The sequence below is a fragment of the Physeter macrocephalus genome, chromosome 5, assembly GCF_002837175.3.
Source record: "Physeter macrocephalus isolate SW-GA chromosome 5, ASM283717v5, whole genome shotgun sequence".
NCBI classification, from domain to species: Eukaryota; Metazoa; Chordata; class Mammalia; order Artiodactyla; family Physeteridae; genus Physeter; species Physeter macrocephalus.
The window spans coordinates 52,493,178-52,517,604 of record NC_041218.1 but is presented as its reverse complement, the minus strand read 5'-3'; the positions used below and the strand labels follow the sequence as shown (position 1 = coordinate 52,517,604).

The window sequence follows — 24,427 nt, the reverse complement described above, 5'->3', positions numbered from 1 at the left end:
CTCACTGTTGTGGCCTCTCCCGTTGCGGAGCACAGGCTCCGGACGCGCAGGCTCAGCGGCCATGGCTCACGGGCCCAGCCGCTCCGCGGCACGTGGGGTCTTCCCAGACCGGGGCACGAACCCGCATCCCCTGCATCGGCAGGCGGACTCCCAACCACTGCGCCACCAGGGAAGCCCTCAGTCCTGTTTTTTAAATAGCATTGTGGACTTAACGGAGTTTTCATTAATTCAGTATGTTTCAATCCTCTACAGTCCTTAGTTTTGTTTTGTTTTGATTTGTCAAATTATCATGACTTTGGCCAGTTGTGGGCAGATTTTTAGTATATGAATCTGAAGCTCATGAGAGTTCTGGACCAAGGGAGTTCTCAGTGTATAAGCAGTGGTTCAAGTCACAGGAGTAGATAATATTGCCTAAGAAGAGTATATATGGTAAAAACTAAGCAGCCCAGATTAGTGATTTGAGTAACTTCCAGCATTTATAGGAATAATACTTATATATGGATTTGTGAATATTTTTCTTCAGTCTCTTATACTATTTTCATGAAATGACCAAAAATTACCAGTTAAACCCGTATACTGATTGCTTCTGTTCTGAACCTGTTGACATTTTCCCCCTTTTATTTTGATCTTTTTTTTCGTTTGAATTTGCACTCCCACCATTCAAAAACTTTTTTTTAATTTAGGTTTAAGTTGAGTATACACAATTACAGTATAAATGAAAAATAAATATAACCCCCCAAATTATAAGAAATTCCTAGAAAGCTAGATCAAAGTCATCCATGAAGATAGCACATATATAGTAAATGTAGGAGGTAAAAGTGTATTATATTCAGGACCATTACTGGCTTTTTTCCCCCCCAAAAATGTAAATTTTATACTTTTATTAGTAATATGAAATTTCCTATCACTGATATAAGATGCTAATTTTTATTCATTGGATATCTTTTTAACAGACATTTTGTACATGTGAAAAATATGTGGTGTTGCTAACAACAGGCTTAGGATAAAACTCACGGTCCTTGCCATTTAAATTTGTATGATAACTAACAAATAGGAATTGATAAATATTGAGTGATGGTGATGACAGTGGTGACAATGAAATTCATTGTCTCTGTTGCATCACACTTGGACATCTAGGTTCAGTTTCCATTAAACATAAGGCTTTTTAAAAAAGTCACAAAACTCTATCAGTCTCTTCAAATCTTTTAAAACAAGGAATACAATATTGTTTGATAATAAGTAAAATGATACATGTTTATATGTCATAAAAAGATTCTGTATGTACTTGATTTAACTCATATTTGGGAATTTAATAATTGTGCCTTGGAAATTTTTAGTACTCTACTGGGATAATGAACTAAGTTATTTTTAATAACTTATTCCATCTGTAATTAATAACCACAGGCTGTTTTGAATCCTTCTAGTCACTCTTGGAGGCCCATGATATTGTGGCATCAAAGTGTTATGAGTCACCTCCATCAAGCCCAGAAATGAATAATTCTTCTATCAATAATCAGTTATTACCAGTAGATGCCATTCGTATTCTTGGTATTCACAAAAGAGCTGGGGAACCACTGGTGAGTTGATAAGTCAGTGCCCTCTTAAATCTGAAATCTGACATACTTGTGGCTGAGTCACTACTCTATCTCATTTTTTTTCTCTTTCATAATTTGTATCATTATGAAAACTTTATTCATGTTTGTTTTATCAGTCTTTTTTGGCCTGTGTATAAAATACACAGCTGATGCTCTCTCAACTTGATTTAGCATGCAAAATTAAACCAAAATTAAAAGTTAAACTGAAATAGAGGCGAGAAGAAGTTTGCTGATGAGTAGCAAAAATTTCAAAGATAACTGTTTTTTTCCTATACCCTTTGAAGAAATAAACTCAGGTTGCTTGCTAATTATAGTATCAAAACACAGAAGAAGGTTGTTATGAAAAATTGAAGTGACTATACTATACTCCAATAAAAATTAATTAACAAAAATTGAAAACGTTGGTAGGACTCTATAAGTAATGAAGTTTACAATTTCCTGCTGACATGATTATTTCTGGGCTCTGACTATAAGAACAGTGAAGTGGAAAAATGAGAAAAGCCGGGAACAAGGCCATCAGAATGCACAAATACGTTTTCTTGCTCCTTCAAGCTTCCTTTTATCCTGTGGAATGCAACCTAAGATATGTTTCATTTTCAAAGTTACCCTTACCATGGAAGTCCTTTTTTAAGGGATGGTATATGTCAGTGGTCCCCAACCTTTTTGGCACCAGGGACTGGTTTTGTGGAAGACAGTGTTTCCATGGGGCTGGGGGAGATGGTTCAGGCGGTAATGGGAGTGATAGGGAGCGGCAGATGAAACTTTGCTCCCTCACCCGCCACTCACCTCCTGCTGAGCGGCCCGGTTCCTAACAGGCCATGGACCCCTGGTATATGTTGTCACAGTTGCACATGGTTTAATGAGATTAGAGTATTGAGTCAGGAGAGAACATGGGAAAAGTAGGAATGATTCACTTACCTACTTTTGGAATTATTTTCTTATACATACATGTTCATGACTATTTAAGATTTCTTCCTAAAAACCTAAAATCAATAATTCCCTTCCTTATTTCCTTTAGGGTGTAACATTTAGGGTTGAAAATAATGATCTGGTAATTGCCCGAATCCTTCATGGAGGGATGATAGATCGACAGGGTCTGCTTCATGTGGGAGATATCATCAAAGAAGTCAATGGCCATGAGGTTGGAAACAATCCAAAGGAATTACAAGAATTACTGAAAAATATTAGTGGAAGTGTCACCCTGAAAATTTTACCAAGCTATAGAGATACCATTATTCCTCAACAGGTTAGTAATAAAGTTCTTGCTAATATTAAGAATGCTTTTATATCTTTAATCACACTGTTGGGTAGAGCCACCAGTTGCTACTTTTTTGCTGAAGAGAAGAGAAGAGAAAAAACGATCTGGTTTAATTGTTCTAAAGTGCCTTATTTCGTCATGGGTGAATTTTTGGATTTTTAAACAATATCATCTTACTATTCAAAAGGAATTAGGAAAGAAATCTCTTTGTGAACACCATGAACCCTAGCATTTCAGTAACCTACAGCTAGGTATGAGAAAAACCATAAAGCCTTTTAGTCATTAATCTAGCAAATGTTTTTGATACCTGTTATGTTCCAGGCTGTGTGAGAATATAAGCATGTAGTCCTGATCACCTCTACCTTAGTGTTCCTGTGATGGGCTAAATAGACAATAAGGCCAGAGAGAGAGGATGGGTCCAAAATGAAAAGAATCTTGAACACCTGATTTGTACGTATTTGATCTACATTTTGTAACTAATTTTTAGGTAAAATAGATTATTAAGCAGAGGAGTGTTTTAATGACAGTGATCATCTAACCTCATTACGCTGAGTGAATTTCAAAAAGAAGAGAGATGAGATCGTGTAGTCAGGAAGCAGATTTTTGAAGGTGTGGGGTCATTTGTGAAAGGCAACTCTAATGGAAGGCTGTGATGACTGCTTTGGTTCAGATACCTGTGCCACCGCTTACTAGATTATTCTCTCTGTGCTTTGTTTTCTCATCTATATATCTGGGATATCTTTTCTTAAAAGATTGTTGTAAGGATCAAATGAGTTAATTCACATTAAGCTCTCACAGCAGCACCTGGCACATCCTGAGTGCTCAGCAAGTAGCTACTGCTATTGTTGTGATGGTGGCGATGAGGTGGTGGTGTTGTGATTGTAAAGAAATGGTAAAGAAGGAAAAAGTAATAAAGTAATGGCAAAGGAACAGTTGACAATTATGGTAAGCATGTTGGAACTGAGGAGAGAGAGGGTTGTTGAATCTAGATACTGAAGACATAGGAAATATCTATCAATGTTTTAGATGCCTTTAATTATTCAGGTTTATTCTATAAATTTATTGTTTCATGTGTGAGTAAAATTATAGGTCTTTTACATAAGATACTGCCTGTATATTTTATTTTAATATTGATAATATAATTTAAAAGACGAGTGTTTATATTTCCATACAATTCTTTGAAATAATGTGTGTTGAACACCTGCCTTATATTCTTTGGAGGATAAGAATAGTCAGTCATGAATTTTAGTATGTAAATTGGACTTCTGAAAATACAGAGGCTTATAGTGAACTTTGGTTCAAATGAAGGGTAGAGACCTTGTCTTCAAAGAAAAGAATCATGAAAGAACTAGTATTAGAAATTAGACATTTTAAATAACGAGTACCTCTCAGACTACCTTTTTTCCTCAGTTGACACCTGAGTAGATTGGAAAAGTAGAACTTAAGATTTATGTATTTATTTTTAAATTATATGTTAGTTGTGATAGTTAGAAAGATTTCTTTGTTCCCCTGTGGTTCACACTTCAGAATTCCTACCAGCTCACCATGGCTATGATGGACTTTTATGGGAAAAAGTAATTTTTGTGATATTAGTAGCTAGGGCTTTGGCCCAAATTCCTTTGTAGATTCTGCACCTGGTGAATGGTCTGAATGATGTGAAATGCAAGGGTATTTAGCCCTATCTTAGGCATACATTTTTGTCCATCCTGTGCCTTCTCAAACTCTGCTTTCTATTTAGCCTTCAGAACTGGGAGAGGGCATTGAAATGGGGAAGGAGAGGCCTTCCATCCAAGCCTGAGGCAGTCTCAGACCTATCTTACCATAAAAAAGAAGACTCTAACATGAAGCCTTCAAACGGGAGAGAGAAAACACAGGCAAACTGGGACATTTTTAAAGTGAGAGGAGGAATGATTACTAATTATGCTGGAATACGACTGTCCTGGGCACACTGTGGTCCTCTTACTAAGAGACACTAATGGGAATCAAGGGCTTTCAGCCTTTCCAACTCTGCCCCTCTTTCACTCACTGGAAGCTCCACCATGTAGTCCTGTTGGGCCTGTCTTAACTCTTTCTCTTATTGCCGTGAGAGCAGATGGAAGCCAGGAGGTCTCCATACCAGGGTGCTGTTTTTCAAAGCATGGTCAGTGGATCATCTTTATCAGTAACATTTAAGGTGCTTACTAAAAATCCAAAATCTTTCATGAGACCTAAGAATCTATATTTTTAATTTAAAGATCAGGATGGGTTAGAAGTTGCAGCTAATTCTGAAGTTCTCCAACTTACATGTATGTTGGGTTTCCAAAGGCTGTTTAAAATTCCATTTCTTTAGTTAAGGCCAAATTAATGGGAATTCTCTCTTTGAGGCCATTATGACCCAGGTGCCAAAAATGTTATGAAAAGAAATTACAGTTTTATTTCACTCAAGGATATACATTAAGAATTCTCAGTAATATATTAGCAAATGAAATTTAACAATATATAAAAAAGATACTACAACATGTCCACGTTGGATTTATCCCATGTATGCTAGGATGGTTTTGTGTTAGAAAATCCATATATGTAACCAAACACATTAACAGATTAAAGGAGAAAAATATCAGTAGAGAATTTGATAAAATTCAATACTTATTTATGATTTTTTTTAAAAAGATTAGTAAATTAGGAACAGGAAAGAACCTCCTTAATCTTATTTTTTTTAATTAAAAAACCTAAAACATTATTCTCAATAGTTGACTCTTAGAAGCATTTCTCTTTAAAATCAGGAACTGGAGTCTAAGCTGGTCTGCCTGAGACTACTTGAGTGCCAACCCCAGGCCCCTGTGAAGCCCAGTTTCCACCCTAAGATGAGAAAAACCACCATAAACCGAGAGAAACTTGCCAAACTTCAGGCATAATTGTGAGGGTAAAAGGGAACCACCCTCAGATGATATATAGAGTAACAGATGATATTACAAATATCTGTTACAACAGATGATAAAAAATCTTCAGTTCTCCTTAAACTAGGAATAAACAGTATCTCTTACTTTTAAAGAGGTAAATATATTTGCAAACCAGGGAGTGATGATCCACCTTAACAGTCCTAATGCGCAGAGGTCTCTGGTAGCAAACACTTTCACCATTACCAGCCATGCTGAGACAAAGCCCTTGACAGAAAGGTCACCCCAATCTTAGACCAGCTTGATGTCAACAAGTTTTCAAGATCCTGGCATAAGGCTGGATGGAAAAGCTCCACTTGCTATTGGGGAGGAGGGTGATCTTGTTCAGAATTTTGATGAGGCTTCCAACAGTGAAGCAAAGGGAATTGACTACTTCTTTAAAAAAAACAAAACAAAAAAAACCGAAACTTCAAGAATTTTGACTCCTAAAAAATTTTGTTTAGGATTTAGTGAAATATCGAAACCTGTAATATTTTAAATTCTGAGGCTCTTGGACACTACTGCTTTTTAAATTATTGTTTATACAGTTATTTATTTGCAGTTAATTAAGCCAAAGAAGCCAGAACATAAAGTTTTAAAACAAGGAGTACTAAAGTCATTGCTTCGTTAAAAAAATTCAGAACTAGAGAAGGATGTTCATTAGCGCCACTTAATGTTCAATATTTTATGGAAAGTTCCATAAGCGCATGAAGATAAATTAATTATGGAAGCAAAAGACTTGGAAAGGAGAAAATATTATTTTCAAATAGTAAGATTTTTTATTTGAAACCCCCCAAACTATAAATTATTAGAAATCATTTAGCAAGATACTTGAAAATAAGATTAATATACAAAAGTCAGTTGCATTTCCATATGCCATAAGTAAACATCTAGAAATTAACTAGGACATTTATAATAGAGTCAGAGAATGTCACATTTATGTCTAGGAATAAATCTGACAAAAATATTCAAGACCTCCATGCACAAAAAATTATTAAGATCTAAGTAAACAGATATATATCATGTTCATGGACAGGAAGACAATATTATGAAGATATCAGTTTTCCTTAAATTGACTTGTAGATTCAGTTAAATTCCAGTGAAAATTTCAGTAAGTTTTTTCATGGTATTTGATAAGATGCATAGCCAAGACACTTTTGAGGCAGAAAAGCAGGAAGAGGGGCTTATTATTAATGTGTAGGAATTAAGATACGTGGTATTATTGGCTTAGGACTAGACAGAATGAACTATGGAAGAGAGAGTTCAGAAAGAGACCTACACACATACATTTCTTTGATATCTGACAGAGATGATACGTCTTTCAGTGAGAAAGACTATTCAATGAATGCAATTGGATATTCACAGGGATGATATATGAAACTCTGCATACACAAATCAAGTAAAAGGGAATACATGGTCAGTAAACATATGAAGAGATATTAAAAATCACAGTGTGAGATACCATTTTATAACATTCAGTTGGCCAAAACTGTAGCTGTGAATATAGAGTATTTCTTCTACATTGCTGGTGGCAGTGCAAATTGGTATAACCATATTGGGAGGAAAAAGGTTTAGCATTATTCGGGTTGAATGTTTACGTATACTAAGACACATAATTTCTTAGAGCAATATGTACAGCTAGAAACATGTTAACAAGCATGTCAGTTCCCCAAAAGAGTACATGCACAGAGCATGATACTATCTATTTTAAGTTTTAAATAACTAGATATATATACTTTTACAGATTACATATAGGTTTAATAAAACTATACAAAAAGGAAAGCAAGGAGTTTGTGGACACAAGATTCAGGATGAGGTTACCTTCATTGTTGGGGAAGCGAGGGTGGTGGGATGGAATGGAATGTGGGCAGGAGGACTGTGTAGGTTTCTAGCCTCTGCTTTGAGTGGCAAGCTCATGGCTTTTATTATATTGTTAAAACTAACAAAATAAAAAAATAAAAGCAGGCCTTACATGAACTAATGACTCAAGTGTAATATAAATTAAGAATTATTAGTAGTATGACTTCAGAGCAGCCAGGTTAATAAATTAAAAAAAAAATTTTTTTTTAACTAACAGAAGCTTAAATTTGTGGCCCACGTATGGTTATTTACCATACAGAAGTGTGAACTGCCCCTGAAAGCTTTTTAAACCAAATATATAATCTAGTTTCCTTGCTGATCTCAAAATATGTTGTTTGTGTGTGTGCATTTGAATAGGCTGAGTTCATACACTTTGAAAATCTTTAGAAAAATAACATTCTCCCTTAATTATCTGTTATTATTATAGAGAACTTCTTAGCAACTCTGATCACTGCATTCACTACCTTGTCACTTACTCTGATGTGTAAACTCAGGTGGACCTGAAATTATGGTTTGAGACTGAGAGTGTGTACGCAGCACTTGTACCATGTTCAGCCAGCACATTCCCAGACAAATTACCAGCCTCCTTCTGATTTACGACAAAGGTCATGATTGGAGATGTTTCTCCAGCCTTTCATCCATTTGATGATTTTTCTTCTTCTGCTAATTATTATCCTTTGCATAGGCACAGCATACTCCTGTGCAATATTTTATTTTGTCAGTACTTTGACTATTTTTAGCTTTACTTTTTAAAGGTAGCTTTGAGGTAAACTTTGTATAAATAGCATATACTTAAAGCATACAGTTAATAAATGGACATATCTATTATGTACCCATGAAACGCTCAACACAGTCGAGACAGTGAACGTATCTATCACCCCCAGAAGTTTTCTTGGATCCACTGTAATCCTTCCCTCCTGCTCCTTACCCCCAGCCCAACCTTCATGCCAGACAAGTACTGCTCTTCTTTCTGTCACTCTAAATTAGTTTACATTTTCTATATTTTTATATAAATGGATTCATACAACATGAATCCTTTGATTTTGCTTTTTTTTTAATCTGACTTTCAGCATAATTATTTGGGGATTTATCCATGTTTTTATGTGTATCAGTAGTTGATTCCTTTTTATTAACAAGTAGTATTCCATTGCATGGCTGTACCACAGTTTGATTATCCATTAACTGGCTAATGAACATTTTTGTTGTTTCCAGTTTGGGGCTATTATAAATAAAGATGGTATGGACATTTACATGTAAGTCCCTCAGGTAAATACCTAAGAGTTGAAGTACTGGGTCACTTGGTAGATATATGTTGAACTTGTAAAGAAATGGCCATACTGTTTTCAAAAGTGGTTGTACTAATTACATTCCCACCAGCACTATAGGAAAGTTGCAATTACTGTACATCTTCACCAGCATTTGGTATGGTCAGTCTTTATAATTTTAGCCATTCTAATAGGTGTGTCATGGTGCCTCATCATGATTTTAATTTGCATTTCCCTAATGACTGCTAATATTGAGCATCTTTTCATGTGCTTATTTTCCATGCTTATGACTACTTTGGTGATGTCTTCAAATCTTTCAACCATTTTTTTTTTTTTTTTTTTTTTTTTTTTGCGGTACGCGGGCGTCTCACAGTTGTGGCCTCTCCCGTTGCGGAGCGGAGGCTCCAGATGCGCAGGCTCAGCAGCCATGGCTCACGGGCCGCGCTGCTTTTTTTGCGGTACGCGGGCGTCTCACAGTTGTGGCCTCTCCCGTTGCGGAGCGGAGGCTCCAGATGCGCAGGCTCAGCAGCCATGGCTCACGGGCCTAGCTGCTCTGCAGCATGTGGGATCTTTCCGGACCAGGGCACTAACCCGTGTCCCCTGCATCGGCAGGCAGACTCTCAACCACTGCGCCACCAGGGAAGCCCCATCCATTTTTTATTGAGTTGTTTTTTTCCTTATTATTTAGCTTTGAGAGTTCTTTATGTCTTAATACAAGTACTTTATCGAAATTATGATTTACAAAGATTTTCTCCAAGTGAGAAGGGGCTTGTCTTCATTCTTTTAACACTAGTACAAAGAGCAGACATTCTTAATTTTGATGAAGTCTAATTTGTCCATTTTTTTTTATGGATCATGCTTTTGTTCTGTGTGAAAAAATCTTTGTACAACACATGGTTATAAAGATTTTTTCCTATGTTTTCTTCTAAAAGTTTTATAATTGTATACTCTACATCTGGCTCTGTGATCCATTTACACTGTGTTTTTATATAGGGTATAAGATATGGATCAAACCGTTGGTTTGGGGTTTTTGTTTCTGCATGTAGGTATCCAATTTTTCCAGTTTCTTTTCAGTTGTTAAAAAGACTCTTTCATTAGATTTGGAAATTTTTTTTTATTGTTATTACTTGGAATATTTTTTCTGTTCCTCTGTTACTCCTGTCCTTTGGTGACACCAGTTATACATGTTAGGCTCCTTGAAGTTGTCCCATAGCTCACTGATAACTCTTTTCATTTATTCAGTCTTGTTTTCTCCCACTTTTTCATGTCGGACAGTTTCTATTGCTTTGTCTTCAAATTTATTATTATTTTTTTCTAAAATGTCTAATCTGCTGTTTATCATATCCAGTGTACTTTTCATCTCAGATATTTTTGTTTTCTTCTTTAGAAATTTGAATGGAGTCTTTTTATATTTACCGTGTTTCTACCTAACATGCCAAATCCTTCCTCCAGCTTCTTGAACATATGACTACAATATGTAAAGTTTAAAATAACTATTTTAATGTCCTTGCCTACTAAATCAGTCCCATTTGTCATTTCCGCGTCACTCTTAATTGGTTCATTTTTCTCCATATTTTAGGTTGTATTTTCCTGCTTATTTTCATGTCTGGTTATTTTTGATTGGCTGCCAGATATGAATTTTACCTCGCTGAGAGCTGGATATTTTTGTATTCTTAGAAATATTCTCAGGTTTTGTTCTAGGATAGTTACATTATGTGGGAGCAGTTAGATCCTTTCAGATTGTGCATTTTAAGCTTTGTTAGGTGCAACCAGAGTAGGATTAAGTCTAGGGCAAAACCCTTCCTAGTACTGAATGCTTCATGAATTATGAGGTTTTTCCACTCACACTGGTGATAACAGAAACTATTTCTGACCCTGCATGACCTCCTGATATTGTTCCCCATAATGCTGATTCTTTACCTGGTCGTACTCATGATATGCACTGATCAGTATTCAGCTGAACGCTGGAGGGAGTCCTCTAGTTCTTGAGCCCTTTCTCTGTGTAACCCTTTCCTCACTGTCACTCTGTTCTGTGCACTGTAACCCCCTTATCTCCCTGTCTCTCAGCTCATCTCCTCAACTTGGAGACCACCAGGCTCTACCTAGAGTCCCCCTTCCTGGGTTACAACCTGGAAACTTTTTCTGTGCAGTTAACTGGGGCAATTGTATAGTTCATCTTGTTTATTTCCAGTTTTTAGGGATCACTGTCTTTGTAGTCTGATGTCTTGACAAACATTTCATATGTTTTGTCCAGTATTTTAGTTGTTTCAGGTTAGAGGGTGGGTCCTTGTTACTTCTCTTAGTCAGAAGTGGGAGTCATTTTATCTCTACTTTCATTACCATAAGAATTTAATTTTTGAACAGGTGAATCATTCCCATGGTTCTAGAAGTCAAGAAATAGGAATATGTATTCAGCTGAAATCTCCCTCCTAATCTACTACCAGTCTAGTCCTTACTCCCTATTGTTAAACAGTTAAGATTGCTTCCAATCTTTTGTGATTAGGACATATTCAATCGTTAATAGTCTACGTAAGTCATTTTGCATATATCTGAGTAATACTGTTGTTGAACACATTCCCAGAGGTGGATTACTAGGTCAGAGGTTTTTTGCATTTATAATTTTGATAGCTTTGCCGAATTGTCCTCCCAAGGGATTAAACCAGTTCTTCCACCAACCTGTTAGGACTATGGGCCAATAGGCATTTTCCTATCTACAGAATGTTATCAAATATTTGGATTCCTGCTAATGTGACAGGAAGGAAATGTTATTATAATATAGTCTTAATTTGTATTTCTACTCTGAGTGAGGTTAACATCTCCTCCTGTGTTTAAAAGCCATTTGTACTTTCCTTTTTCTCTTCCTTCTACTTTAGATTGTTGGTTATTCAGTTCTGTTAGAGATAAGAATATGAGATTGAAATATATTAGCTGGTTGTATTTAGTAACTTCTTAATAACCAATGAACCGTTAATATCCATAGCCTATTAATGAAACACTTTAAAATGTACTTAATAAAATACAATTATACTAAATCTAGTCAAAACTCTGTGATTTAAAGGTCATTACAAAATGTTTAGATCAAAGGTTGGGTTCATTGATTTTTCAGACAAATTTTCAAAGTTCAGAGTAAAACTAGTTTAATCTGAGTTTTTGAGCTTGAGAGTAATGTTCCAAAACTAATTTGGTTAATGAAAAAATAAAATTGCTTCTTCCAGAAATCTTTTACATTGGAGAGATGTGGTTTGTTTGACAAATAATGACATTTCCAGAACAATTTGATGAGAGTAGGGAAATGAATATTTGAAACTTGGACTAACTCAGAAAGTCTGAGCTTTTTGTTACAAAATATATTCTGTCCCACAGATAATAATAAACACATTCATGGTTAGATGACAGGATCCTCTTACTATTAATTCAGTGCAGCTTTCTTGAGAAGTAAGGAGTATCCAAGTATTTTTACAACTTTGCATATCCATCCTTCTTCTCCGCCTCATCTCAAACACGTCTAACTTTTTTTTGTTTGTTTTGTTTTCTTTTTTTTTTTTTTTCGGTACGCGGGCCTCTCACTGTTGTGGCCTCTCCCGTTGTGGAGCACAGGCTCCGGAGGCGCAGGCTCAGCGGCCATGGCTCACGGGCCCAGCCGCTCCGCGGCATGTGCGATCTTCCCGGACCGGGGCACTAACCCGTGTCCCCTGCATCGGCAGGCGGACTCTCAACCACTGCGCCACCAGGGAAGCCCCCTCTAACTTTTGCTTTTATCATTTTCAGGTGTTATAGCCTATGGACAATTAATTAGGGAAGTAGTTGCTTTACCAAATGAGTGAAATAAAAATGGGCCAGTAGTTTGTTTGTATTTTGTTAATTTATTATCAGTTTAAAGTCTGGCTTTATTTATGCAATGAAAAATGTATTTTTAGAGTTGCATCAGTATGGAGAGGCATCCATCACACGTCCGTCAGGTATGATGTCATTCCAGGACATTCTCTGGTACTCTGTTTTTCTGTCTTATCAGCCAGCTAAATTTACCTTAATTACACTTAATCATTTTGGGTTTTTTCCATTGCCAAAACATTGAGCTGCATGCCATTGTCAAGTTAGCCAATTGTCACGTTTTAGCGATCTTAATACTGTTTGTATGCTTGCCTTTGAGATATTTCTAAAATTGTATATCAGGAAAAAAATTATTGGCTTACTGATTTTTTTAAGCATTAATATTTAGCCTTTCAAAAGTTATTGAAAATATTCTGAATGCTTTGTACCAAAATCATCTAATTGTAAGTAACCAAACTTTTGTCATGTTCCCAAATTTAGTTATTTTTAAATTATTTTAATGTGCATACATCACATTACACTAATAATGTAATATATCTGCTTGTGTTATTTGAATATCTTGTTTGGTTATATTTATAGAAGTATGATAAATAGAAAAATAACAGTGTTATTTTGACTAATTATGTGCTTTCCTGCTTGCTAGTTTACCTGCTGATTAATACTAAGTCAGTTCCTTAGAAGATAAAATTTGAATTTCTATAAATATGCCTGAAAAAAGTCTGTATTAAGAAAGTAATTGCTCTGAACTTGCCATCAAATACTGAAAATGCTTAACTCAATTAGAATTCAAATTAAAATTAATAAACTAATTATTTTGGATATTGGAGATCATAACTAATAGTGGTAATTGACATACTTTTATTAATAAAACAGATTTAAAGGAAATTTGTGTGGTTAAATGAATTTAAATTGGAAAGTAGTTTCAAGGTTTTTTCAGTATTTGTCTTACAATTAATTTAATGCTGATCATTTACATCAAAGCAAGATGATTCCAGAAAAGTATTTTCCACACTAATTTTGGCTAGTGTGAATCTGTGTGATTAAAAATGTATGTTATTACCAGGGATGAAAGTGGGTTGTATTTTGGTTTTTGTTTTTTAAGTTTAATAAATATATTTCAGGTCTGATTTCAGTATGAACTTTTTGTATTTAATTTTTGCTTCAGGAAACTTTTAAGAAGTCAATCCTATTATATCTGAAGTACATGCCTTAAATCAGCTGCATATATTAATTCAGAATGTTAATTAGAAAGTAGCATTTACTTGCATAAAAATTACGCAGTGTTAGTTGGAAAATCACGTGAAAAGACTGGGAGAAAGTGTAAGAATGGTGGAAGAAAACAATTGTCAAACTCCGTTGATTTACAATTAGAAGTTAAAAATAGAAACAAAAATTTAATGTAGTACTAACGTTTATTTCTTATTTTCTTCTCTGATACTAAATTATTAATGTTCTAATAATTTTATACTTATTTAAGGAAAACAAGTTCCTTAGTTGTGCTAAGTACATTGTCAGTTACAATTAAATCACAGTGCTTTGAAAAAGATTTCAGAAATCCTGTGACAAATGATACATCTCTAGTATTTTTAATTGTGCTGTGTTTTAGGTATTTGTGAAATGTCATTTTGATTATAATCCATACAATGATAACCTGATACCCTGCAAAGAAGCAGGATTGAAGTTTTCAAAAGGAGAAATTCTTCAGATTGTAAACAGAGAAGACCCAAACTGGTGGCAGGTTAGTATGCTTCTCAAAATTACTTCAACTGCCTTTTTATTTTTAATCTTAGATCTGGCCAATATCTGAATATTCAGGAAGAAGGTATTAGCATTTGTTCCAATGATTTTTCCTGCATGAACAGCTCCTGCTTCATGGCTGCTAATTTTGTGGACAGAAGACCAAATTGAGAGGGAATTTGTGAGTAGCTGTTAATAAATGCAGAATTACCTAGCCTGTGGTGCTCTTCCTTTGGTTTAGAGACTAGACCAGTCAGTTCTTCCACATGTGATTGTAGTAAAATACAGTATTGGGTAGGAACAACTCACTTGGGGGTCATCCCTTTTTAGTGTTTGTTCCTCTTAACTAGGAGTCTTTTACTGTAGGTAGAGTAATCTTCCTCTTTTCTCCTCTATGTATACATTCATAACAAATAAAACGTAATTTCTTAAGGTCTTAAATCCATTTGCCCACCTCTTCTCAGTAATTGAGAAATGAAGGCTTGCTTTATCATCCGTGTTGTTTGGTTTTGGATTGAAATCTGCGTGTATGGAAAGGGATGTGTGTTATCACTGTCTTTCCCCCTTCCATTTTCCAGAAGATGTGTGTGATGGTCTTCCTTTTCCTTTCCACTAATACAGTTTTCAGGAAACTCTAGCATAAGTAATAAGTCTGGGTTTGTAATTGTTTACATTGACTAGCAACCACAGTATTCAGAACTGGAGAAAGCAAAAGAGAGTCTCATTAAGGAACAAAGTGTGAAAGAAAAGGACCTGGTACCTAGCACTAAGTTCTGAATTAAATGGAGATATTAGTAACTCACATTAGCTCTAATAAGTTATACTGACTTCTAAGGGGGAATGAATTACAAGAATAAGAACAGTCTTGCTAATATGTCCTTAAATTTAAATTAAGACATTATGATGTATAAGGGCACAGTGTGGTGAGAGAACTAAGAAAAGAGTAATTTAAATGGAATCCATTATTTCAAGAGGTTTCCACTGAATTTCTTAGAACTCATCTAAAAAAATCTGCTTTCTGTGACAGTGTCCTTTTTTAAACTTTCCCAGTTTTCTCTTTTTTCCTTTCTCTGAATGCCATCTCTTAGTTTTCTCTTCTAACCCTGTCACCATTATCTATCTCAATCTCTTCCTGCATGTTTGTCATCTATTACTCTAATTGTATTTTTCAGGATTTTAATTGCTAAAAATGATACTGGATTTTTCTGTGCTAGCTGTAAGGATAAAGTCACTAATGTTGTGGGATAAGCCGTTGGTAGCCAGTTCTCCAGCCACTATTTTGAAATAGCACTTCTTTGGGTTTCATTTTAAGTTAGTTTGTTGACAGGAGGTGAGGTTTTACCTATTTTAAACTTACTCCCCCTCAGGATATTCAGATTCCTGGTAGCATGAGCTAAACTCTCCACTCTGTTCTCCTAGTGCTGTCTCTCTTTTTTTTATTTTCCCCATTGATTTGGCCTCAGGAAATACCAACGTAGTAGGATTATTGGATAACAAACACCTAACTAGGTGCCAACACATAACAGCATTTATTCCTTTCCATTCTCACTAGTTTAGTATTATAAATAAAAAGTTTTAGTAATTTAAAGAGCCTGTATACCTTTGTATTTTGGTCTAAAAATTCCCTACCAAATAGCACACTGGTTAGGTACCCATTGATTCCTCAGTACTGAAGTGTTTCAATATCCTGACAATGCCATGGATTTAAATATCAAGGTCAGTTTCTTAAGATCAAATGTGATTTTTTTTTAACTGACTATTGCTTGTCCTACTTATTAGAATGTGGTCTCAAATTTTGATTACTGAGATATACAATTCATTAATTTGATTCTAGGCTAGCCATGTAAAAGAGGGAGGAAGCGCTGGTCTCATTCCAAGCCAGTTCCTGGAAGAGAAGAGAAAGGCATTTGTTAGAAGAGACTGGGACAATTCAGGTGATGAACTCGATACAATAAGTAACAAGTAGTCCTTTGTGGCCACCTTTCTTTGCCTTTTTCATCTGAATTAGCTGATGAATTTATTTAAAATATATCTAGAATTAATCCCTCTCATCTGCTTTAGTGTACTGCTCTCAAAAGTAAACTTTTTGTTCCCTTTCTGCCACCTGCTGGTATTGTATCAGAATTCAGTGGCTCAACTCACCCCTTCCTGCTTCTGCGTTGTAGGATGCAACACTGGGAAGATAATTCTCCCACCCCTATAGAACACCACAGGGCAATGTATATAGTCTGACATATTGTTTAAGTTATATTTGCCTTGTCATCCTTCAGGACCTTTTTGTGGAACCATAAGTAGCAAAAAAAAGAAAAAGATGATGTATCTCACAACCAGAAATGCAGGTATGTTTTAAATACATTTTTGAGAAATCCAAGTGAAGTATGAAATAGCTTTATATCATTACTCAATGTGGCATACGCTCTAGATGTATAATTTTAAATGAATTAATTCAGATTAGTACCCAGTTGCAAGGGACTGCCATGTGAACACTTGGTACAATAATATACAGGCATTATTTAAATCCTGATATATATACTTGCACTATCACTAGTGTGCTTTATTTTATACTCATAGTTTATAATCAAATGAATTTGTTAGGATTTATGCTTGTATCAATGAAGGAACAATGTGACAATTGAAACTATTTGTTCAGGAACTTTGATAGAAACTTGTATCATTTCTACAGAACAGAATGCCTTTATAAAGATAATAAAAGAGTTATGATTAAGGGCAACCATATTCTGCCATAACATTGTCCATGATACTTTTGGAAAAATAATACTGGACCAAACAAATCTTAGCCTGATCTAGTAGGATTCTTTCTTAAATCTTTTAGACTTAAAGAAAGATAAATATGACACCTACCACAGTTATTCTTTTCAGTTATAAAGGCTGATAGGAGTGAAATGCAGCTCTTAGAATCAGAAGGCTCTGGAGGCTTACTCAAAAGAATTGATAATTTTAAAGTGCTTTCTTGACTTCAGAGCTACCTCTATATTGGTAATAAACTAAATAGCACATTAGAAAGGAAATAATCTAATAATGTACTATAATAATAATATTATACTAAGGGGAAATTAGACTCTCCCTTAATCTATTGTGGAGAAATTGTGCAAAGAAGGTGTTGCTGTTAAGATAATAACCTAAGGAAGAAGTGTTATTACTATAGATTGAGAGTTATAGCCATGATAACAGGTAATATAATATTTCAAATCTGCTGGCTTTATTGTTCATTAAATATATATTCTTAAAGCTTTCTTGCAAAATGGAAAATTTCTAATTTTCCCATTGATCATAATTTTGGAATGTGTTTCTACTGAAAATAGTTAAGATCCAACATTTTATTTTATACATAAATTTAGAATCTTAATATTTAAATGTTAATATGTTGTCTATATGCATTTTATTAATCAAACTAATATTTACAGAGTTCACCACACAGTATTTATTCATTTATATCATTGGAAGGGGATACTCATTCTATGAAACTCATTTAAGCAACCACTCTAAGTGTACTGCTATCCTCCATATTTGATACTCTTGATACTCACTTTTTAGTGGAATAGATTACATAAACTAGTTTGCAATTTGATTATATTAAGTAATTATTTCTACTGATGAAACAGGTTTTAAGGGATAGATTATCTGATAAGGATAAAGTAAGGGTATTTTTCTAGTTTTGTTAGACAATTTTTTAAGGCAAATGGTGTTTAAATCAGGGTACAAAATAACTTATTGTACTTTACCAAATTTATTTTTAAAAATCTGTACTAAGTCAGTACAATTCAAGTGATACTTAACTATCAAGACAACTAAGCCATTACTGAACAGAATAGCAGAGGTTTTTCATCCATATAAAAGATAACTGAGGGACTTCCCTGGTGGCGCAGTGGTTAAGAATCCGCCTGTCAGTGCAGGGGACACGGGTTCGAGCCTTGGTCCAGGAAGGTCCCACGTGCTGCGGAGCAACTTAAGCCCGTGTGCCACAACTACTGAGCCTGTGCTCTAGAGCCCGTGTGCCACAACTACTGAGCCCACGTGCCACAACTACTGAAACCCACACACCTAGAGACCGTGCTCCGCAACAAAAGAAGCCACTACAGTGAGAAGCCCATGCCCTGCAACAAAGAGTAGTCCCCGCTCGCCTCAACTAGAGAAAGCCTGCGCGCAGCAACAAAGACCAAACGCAGCCAAAAATTAATTAATTAATTTAAAAATAATAATAAAAATAAAAGATAACTGAATATGATGTTTTCCCATTTCCTTACTTTTAGAATTTGATCGTCATGAAATCCAGATATATGAGGAGGTAGCCAAAATGCCTCCCTTCCAGAGAAAGACATTAGTATTGATAGGAGCTCAAGGTGTGGGACGAAGAAGCTTGAAAAACAGGTTCATAGTGTTGAATCCCACTAGATTTGGAACCACAGTGCCATGTAAGTTTTCTGTTTCCTTTACTATTTAATTGGAAAGAAGGAGTGGGGGTGGGGCAGATTATTATTATTTTATTCCCAAGTAATTTCTAATTATGCCAATGAAAATGAACAAGCAGATGATACTGAAAAACTTGGCGACTCTACAGCTGTCTTGAAATAGCATTGTGGGCCCTGTCAGCTGGCTGCCTGGTGGCAATCGCTTCTCCAAACTCTTCAATCCAGAAGTGTTCGTTAAATGCAAGTATTAAGAGTTGTGGCAAAATCAGCATTAACTTTGCATTTTCTTGTACAGTTGATGTGTATCTGAAAAGTTGTATTTTCACCCATTTTCATCCAGCAGGGGAAACCTGCTGGATCCTCTGACACTTGTGATCTGGCTTGTAGCTTTCAGTCCTGTAAGGTCCTAAACCTGATTTTTGATAGCACATCAAGAGAGATTCCTCTTCCAGAGCAGGCAGCATTAATGAAGGTCACATTTATTTATATACAAAATACAATAATACTGATGGGAAATATAACCATTAAATGAACCAGACACTCATTTTATGATCTTTGTGTTCTTTCTCTATTTGCACATTTATAAGGAAAGTTAAATAATGTCAGAAGCATGCTTGATGAGAATGGAGTTAGAGCAAGGAGTTAAATACAAATGTGTATTAGTCCTTATAATAAGGCAGTGTTATCATTCATTTTGGAGATATATGAGCCTTTACTTGTGGGAACTTACATGCGCTCTCCCCTGAACACAAGCCAATGTTGCCTTTTTAAGTCCCCTTTCTGTGTTTCCATTGCTGACCAAGCCCCCTTTTGATTAACACAGAATTTCTGTAGGTATTTTAATGCCTTCAAGCTTTCCATGTCAAATCTTAGCCTAACATCATTCCATCTCTTTTGGATGAGTTTTAGAGTTTCTCCGCTTTCATCCAGTATGCTTTGACATTTAGTTCTCAGTGAGTAATCTTATTGCTAACATTTTTAGGGGTGTATTGGGGCAATAACCCTGTCATTGTCCTCATGTGTTGTTTGTAATCCCTTCAGGGTAAGACTTTGACTTCCATTGTAGGCACTGTAAATCACTAAATCAGACAAACCATAGTTAAGTAGTTAACCAAAAAAAAAAATCTCACTGTGATCAAATTATTTTAAGTATTTTAAAGTATTTTATTTTTCATTTTTATCAAATTAATACATGTAGCATATTTTAATCAAGTAGTTCTTAAAAATATGTAATGAAAAATAACTCCATTTTCCCCTACCCCACCTCTGGCCTACTTACCAGAAACAGTCACTTTTCAATCTTTCTGCTATTTATTTTGTTAGTCTTCCATGTTTCTTAATAATGTCTTCATTCTGCTATTTCTTGTTCTGTCCAGTGTAGGCCTTACCTACTGACTTCCTGAGTATCCTCCCAGTATAAAGATAGCTCTAGTTTCAGTTAATTCAGTTTCACTTTCTTGAACAGCCTCTTCCTCTCCCCCAACCCAGAAATTTCTAGAGTTCGTTTTTTTCTTCCCCTCTTTATCTTGTCTTATGTGTTCATGCGTATAGTTTTGTATTAAACCAAAGAACCTCTTATTTAGTAAGTCATGCTTTTTTCTTGGAGACCTGTGTCCCACAACGCTGTCTTCCTGCTTCAGTGAGGGCTACACACTCTCCACTCTGGCTGCCGCACGTTCACATAGGGATGTTTCCCTTTGTTGCTGTGCTGGGTTGAAGCTATTGTTCCTGGGTCCCATTCTTTTTCTTTCTTGGTTTATTGCCTTGTTTTGCTACGGCACATGCCTTGTAACTTGACAAAAAATGCTGTATGGGATGTAATTTCTGCATCTTTGTATTTGAAGTTGTATATTTTTTTGTCTTCTATTTGATTGATTATCTGAGAATAGAAAGTCTAGATTGTAAAACCCAAAAGATGTTACTCTTTAACCCAGTTTTGTTAAGAAGTCTAATGTCATTCTAATTTTTGTTCTCTCATACATGACCTGATTTTTCCTTCAGTCTTTTTATTTTGTTGGTTTTCGTTATTTTATAATATTTTAATAATGATGTGCCTTTGTGTGCATCTATTTTTATTTATTGTGCTGATGATTAGTGAGCTCGTCAGACTAGAGATGCATGTCATTCAATTCTGGGGAATTACTATTTCTTGGATGATTTCTCCCTGTTTTCTCTTTTCACTTTTTCTAGAATTTCTATTAGCTGGATGTTGAACATCCTGGATTCATCTCCTCAGTCTCTTACTTTTTAAAATCATGTTGTCCAACCCTTTATCTTTTTATTCTACTCTTTGAAAGATTACCTTGAGTACTTTATCTTCTATCTCATCAGTGTTTTATCATAAGTAGTCATATTTTTCATTTTAGGATTATTTTCTGTTTCCTATTTTTTCCCACAGCATCATCTGTTTGTGGGAGCTATCTCTTCTGTATCTCTAAGTATATTAAGTAGTGAGTGTAATTTTTTTTTTTTCTATAGGATGATAAAAAGGTTCTGGAGATGAATAGTGGTGATGGTTGCACAACAGTGTTACTATACTTAATGCCACTGAATTATGCACTTAATGGTTAAAATGATAAATTTTATGTTATGTATATTTTATCATGATTAAAAAACACTAAAAAAATTGTGTTAGCTTCTTAATATTCCAGCATATAAGTACACCATGCTTTACTGTTATCACCCATTTATATGGTTTGGGTGGCTTTTTTGTTATAAATAAAGAGATGATAAAATGTGTATACATAAATCTCAGATGTAAAATTATTAGACCAAAGGATATATAGATTTATAAATATAGAAGTATTAAATATATTTCTTTTCAACTTATTTATTTATTTATTTATTTCAACTTCTTGATTTCTTCATGCCAAATTAATTTCCAGAAGATGTACTATTTTTCCTTTCAAGACTTATTTTTAGTAAAGATTCAAGTCTGAATTTTTATATAGAAAGATTTATGTATATCCATACATACATATATGAAGAAGTATCACTTCTTCATATAATGTAGGTGTGTTTTACTTTTCTTTAAATCATTCATGTTTATATAGTGTATAGTTTGTTTGTTTTAAGCCTCAGAATCAACACACACACAAAAAATGCTGATGAAGCATGACAAGTTTGCCTAATTTTTGATACACAGTCTTGTGCTACACATTGTCTGGTGGGCTGGTTGGGGAAGTCTCATAGGGAAGGAAGTAAATGCTGGTGTTGGATTAAATTGACTTAGTTTTCTCTTTATATTGTGAAATGGTCCTAAAATAAAATATAAAAAATTATTAATCCAGGTGGACAAGCTACCTTATGAATCATGTTTTCCCTTTAATACATCTTGGGATAGTTAACAAATAAAATGTTACTTTGTTATTTCCTGACTATTTGAAGAGCTACTCAAGATTAGAATTTTGCCTGTCAATCACAAAACTTAAATTCTAAGCAATCGCATTACTTAGTTGCTTAGCATATAAGCCTAAGGAATCAGCTGTAGTCAATCCACCCTGTTCTAATTTCTCTGTTCTAGACGTGAAAAGGGGCTTAATTATGTGCCAATGTAGATTTCTTTTTTGACTCTTCACTAGAGAATGGTATTGTCGTTAAAATTCACTTGTAAACTAAAAACATTTCACCAAGAATTTAAGATTCCCTCCACATGTTGGAGGTAGTGTTGGGGGGGCAGTGTGTGTGCCTGTGCGTATTTATTTCAAGCAGCACATTCCCATATATGGTTTCACGGTAGTGCCTCCCCAAAAGTCGTACTCTTCTAAAATTATCTTTACAGATATTAAGCCAAGTCCTAGTATGTATGTATTTGGGGAGTTTAAAATTGCCTTAGGAGTTTTATCATACCACCTTTGGTGAATAATCCCAGAAACCTTAGAGATCACACATTTTTGAATATGAAAAGCCATCGTAGCATCTTGAAGCTCTTTAAGTGACTTTATAAATCTCTCCACAGTGGTCTGGAATGAGCCAGAAAATAGAGGAAAAAGGGAATCCTCTTGTACATAATAATCTTATTTATGAATTAGACCCTTATTATTGAGCTTGAACTTAAAGTTTTTTTCTTATAAAAGTTTTCTTGATGTGTTGTGCTTTTTTCAAATAGTCAAAATTCTGTCAGTTTTTCATCTGATTACTTTGTAACTTTAATTGCATGTGGTTAATGATTTTGTCAGATATTCTGCCTGTATAAGTACTTGATTAATAGAAGTAGAATACTGTTTTATATCTGATCTAGGCAAACTCAGATTAAGGCTAAACTTGAAAGTAACACATACACATACACAAATTACTTTTCTTCCTAGGGAGTGCTAGCAAGTTGGCAGAGAATACCTAACTGCACCTTTGCAACAGTTTGAAAAGTGACCATCGTCCATTCCTAGCACGGCCAAGTTGCAAAGGAGTTGTATGTCTCTACAATACCTGACAAAAGGATGTTTTAAGTCTTTGACTTGGCCTCTTCTCTCTCATTCTCTCAGAATTCTCTCTGACCTCTCAGAATACTTCAGGTCAGAGTAGAGAAAGTTACTAGACCATAACAACATACAGGTGGGTAGATCCACCGAGGTGCAACACAAAACAATTAGCATTTGGGAATGTTAATTAGAAGGAAGCTAGAAGAAAAGTTTGGTGCTGGGGCAAGATAAAGGATAGATAATTTATGGGTAAATCTACACTTCAGAAAATTGATAATACCAACTAAATAGAATTTTGCTCATCTGTTGGACACTCAATTAGGAAATGTTCAAAGAAGTGTGAAGAAAGGCTGTAATTGATATTCCTTAAGGAGAAGGGGAGTGCTGGTCAGCTGGAAAAGATGTTCACTTGCAATATACCTCACACTTATTAGCTCTCACCATGGTTAAGAATTTAACTTTAGGGCTCTGCTTCTAGGTAAATATATTTTGAGTTTCAAAGTGACCTTATAAAGCACATTTTTTGGATATAAATTGTATATTGGAGACTACCTCTTAAAACATTCCTAATCCGGGGTCAGCAAACATTTTTATTCAAGGGCCACGTATAGTAAATATTTTAGGCTTTGCAGGCCATCTCGTCTGAGTCACAAATATTCCACCATTGTAAAACGAATGAAACCATAGGCGATAAAATGAATGAACATGGCTGTGGTCCATAAAACTTTATTTACAAAAATAGGAAGCAGGCCAGATTTGGTCATAGGCCATAGTTTGCCAACCCCTGCACTAAATGGAAAAGACTTAGGCTACCCTGTGCATTTTAGTTTGTTTTTTAATACCCTGCACTGTCTCTGTACAAATTCTCAATGCTATTTTATTTAGTTACTTCACGGAAACCAAGGGAAGATGAAAAAGATGGCCAGGCGTATAAATTTGTGTCACGATCTGAGATGGAAGCAGATATTAAAGCTGGAAAATATTTGGAACATGGGGAATATGAAGGAAATCTCTATGGAACCAAGATTGACTCTATTCTTGAAGTTGTCCAAACTGGACGAACTTGCATTTTGGATGTCAACCCACAAGTAAGCTGCATGATTCCAAAGCTATTTTTT

At 35.1% G+C, this 24,427-nt stretch overlaps 1 protein-coding gene across 6 annotated transcripts in view; it reads left to right on the top strand.

Annotated features, from left to right (window-relative positions):
- Positions 1–24,427, top strand: part of PALS2 (protein associated with LIN7 2, MAGUK p55 family member) — a 108,680-nt gene that overhangs the window by 75,706 nt on the left and 8,547 nt on the right. For 4 of the 6 annotated variants that reach the window (XM_028489973.2, XM_028489970.2, XM_028489971.2 and 1 more), the window contains 8 exons: positions 1,425–1,577; positions 2,614–2,841; positions 12,811–12,852; positions 14,331–14,462; positions 16,296–16,395; positions 16,732–16,800; positions 18,733–18,894; positions 24,195–24,397. In XM_028489973.2, the coding sequence (XP_028345774.1) occupies positions 1,425–1,577; positions 2,614–2,841; positions 12,811–12,852; positions 14,331–14,462; positions 16,296–16,395; positions 16,732–16,800; positions 18,733–18,894; positions 24,195–24,397 (1,089 nt within the window). The remainder of the gene's footprint in view (positions 1–1,424; positions 1,578–2,613; positions 2,842–12,810; positions 12,853–14,330; positions 14,463–16,295; positions 16,396–16,731; positions 16,801–18,732; positions 18,895–24,194; positions 24,398–24,427) is intronic. The other 2 variants (XM_055084955.1, XM_055084954.1) reach the window with 1 other exon arrangement.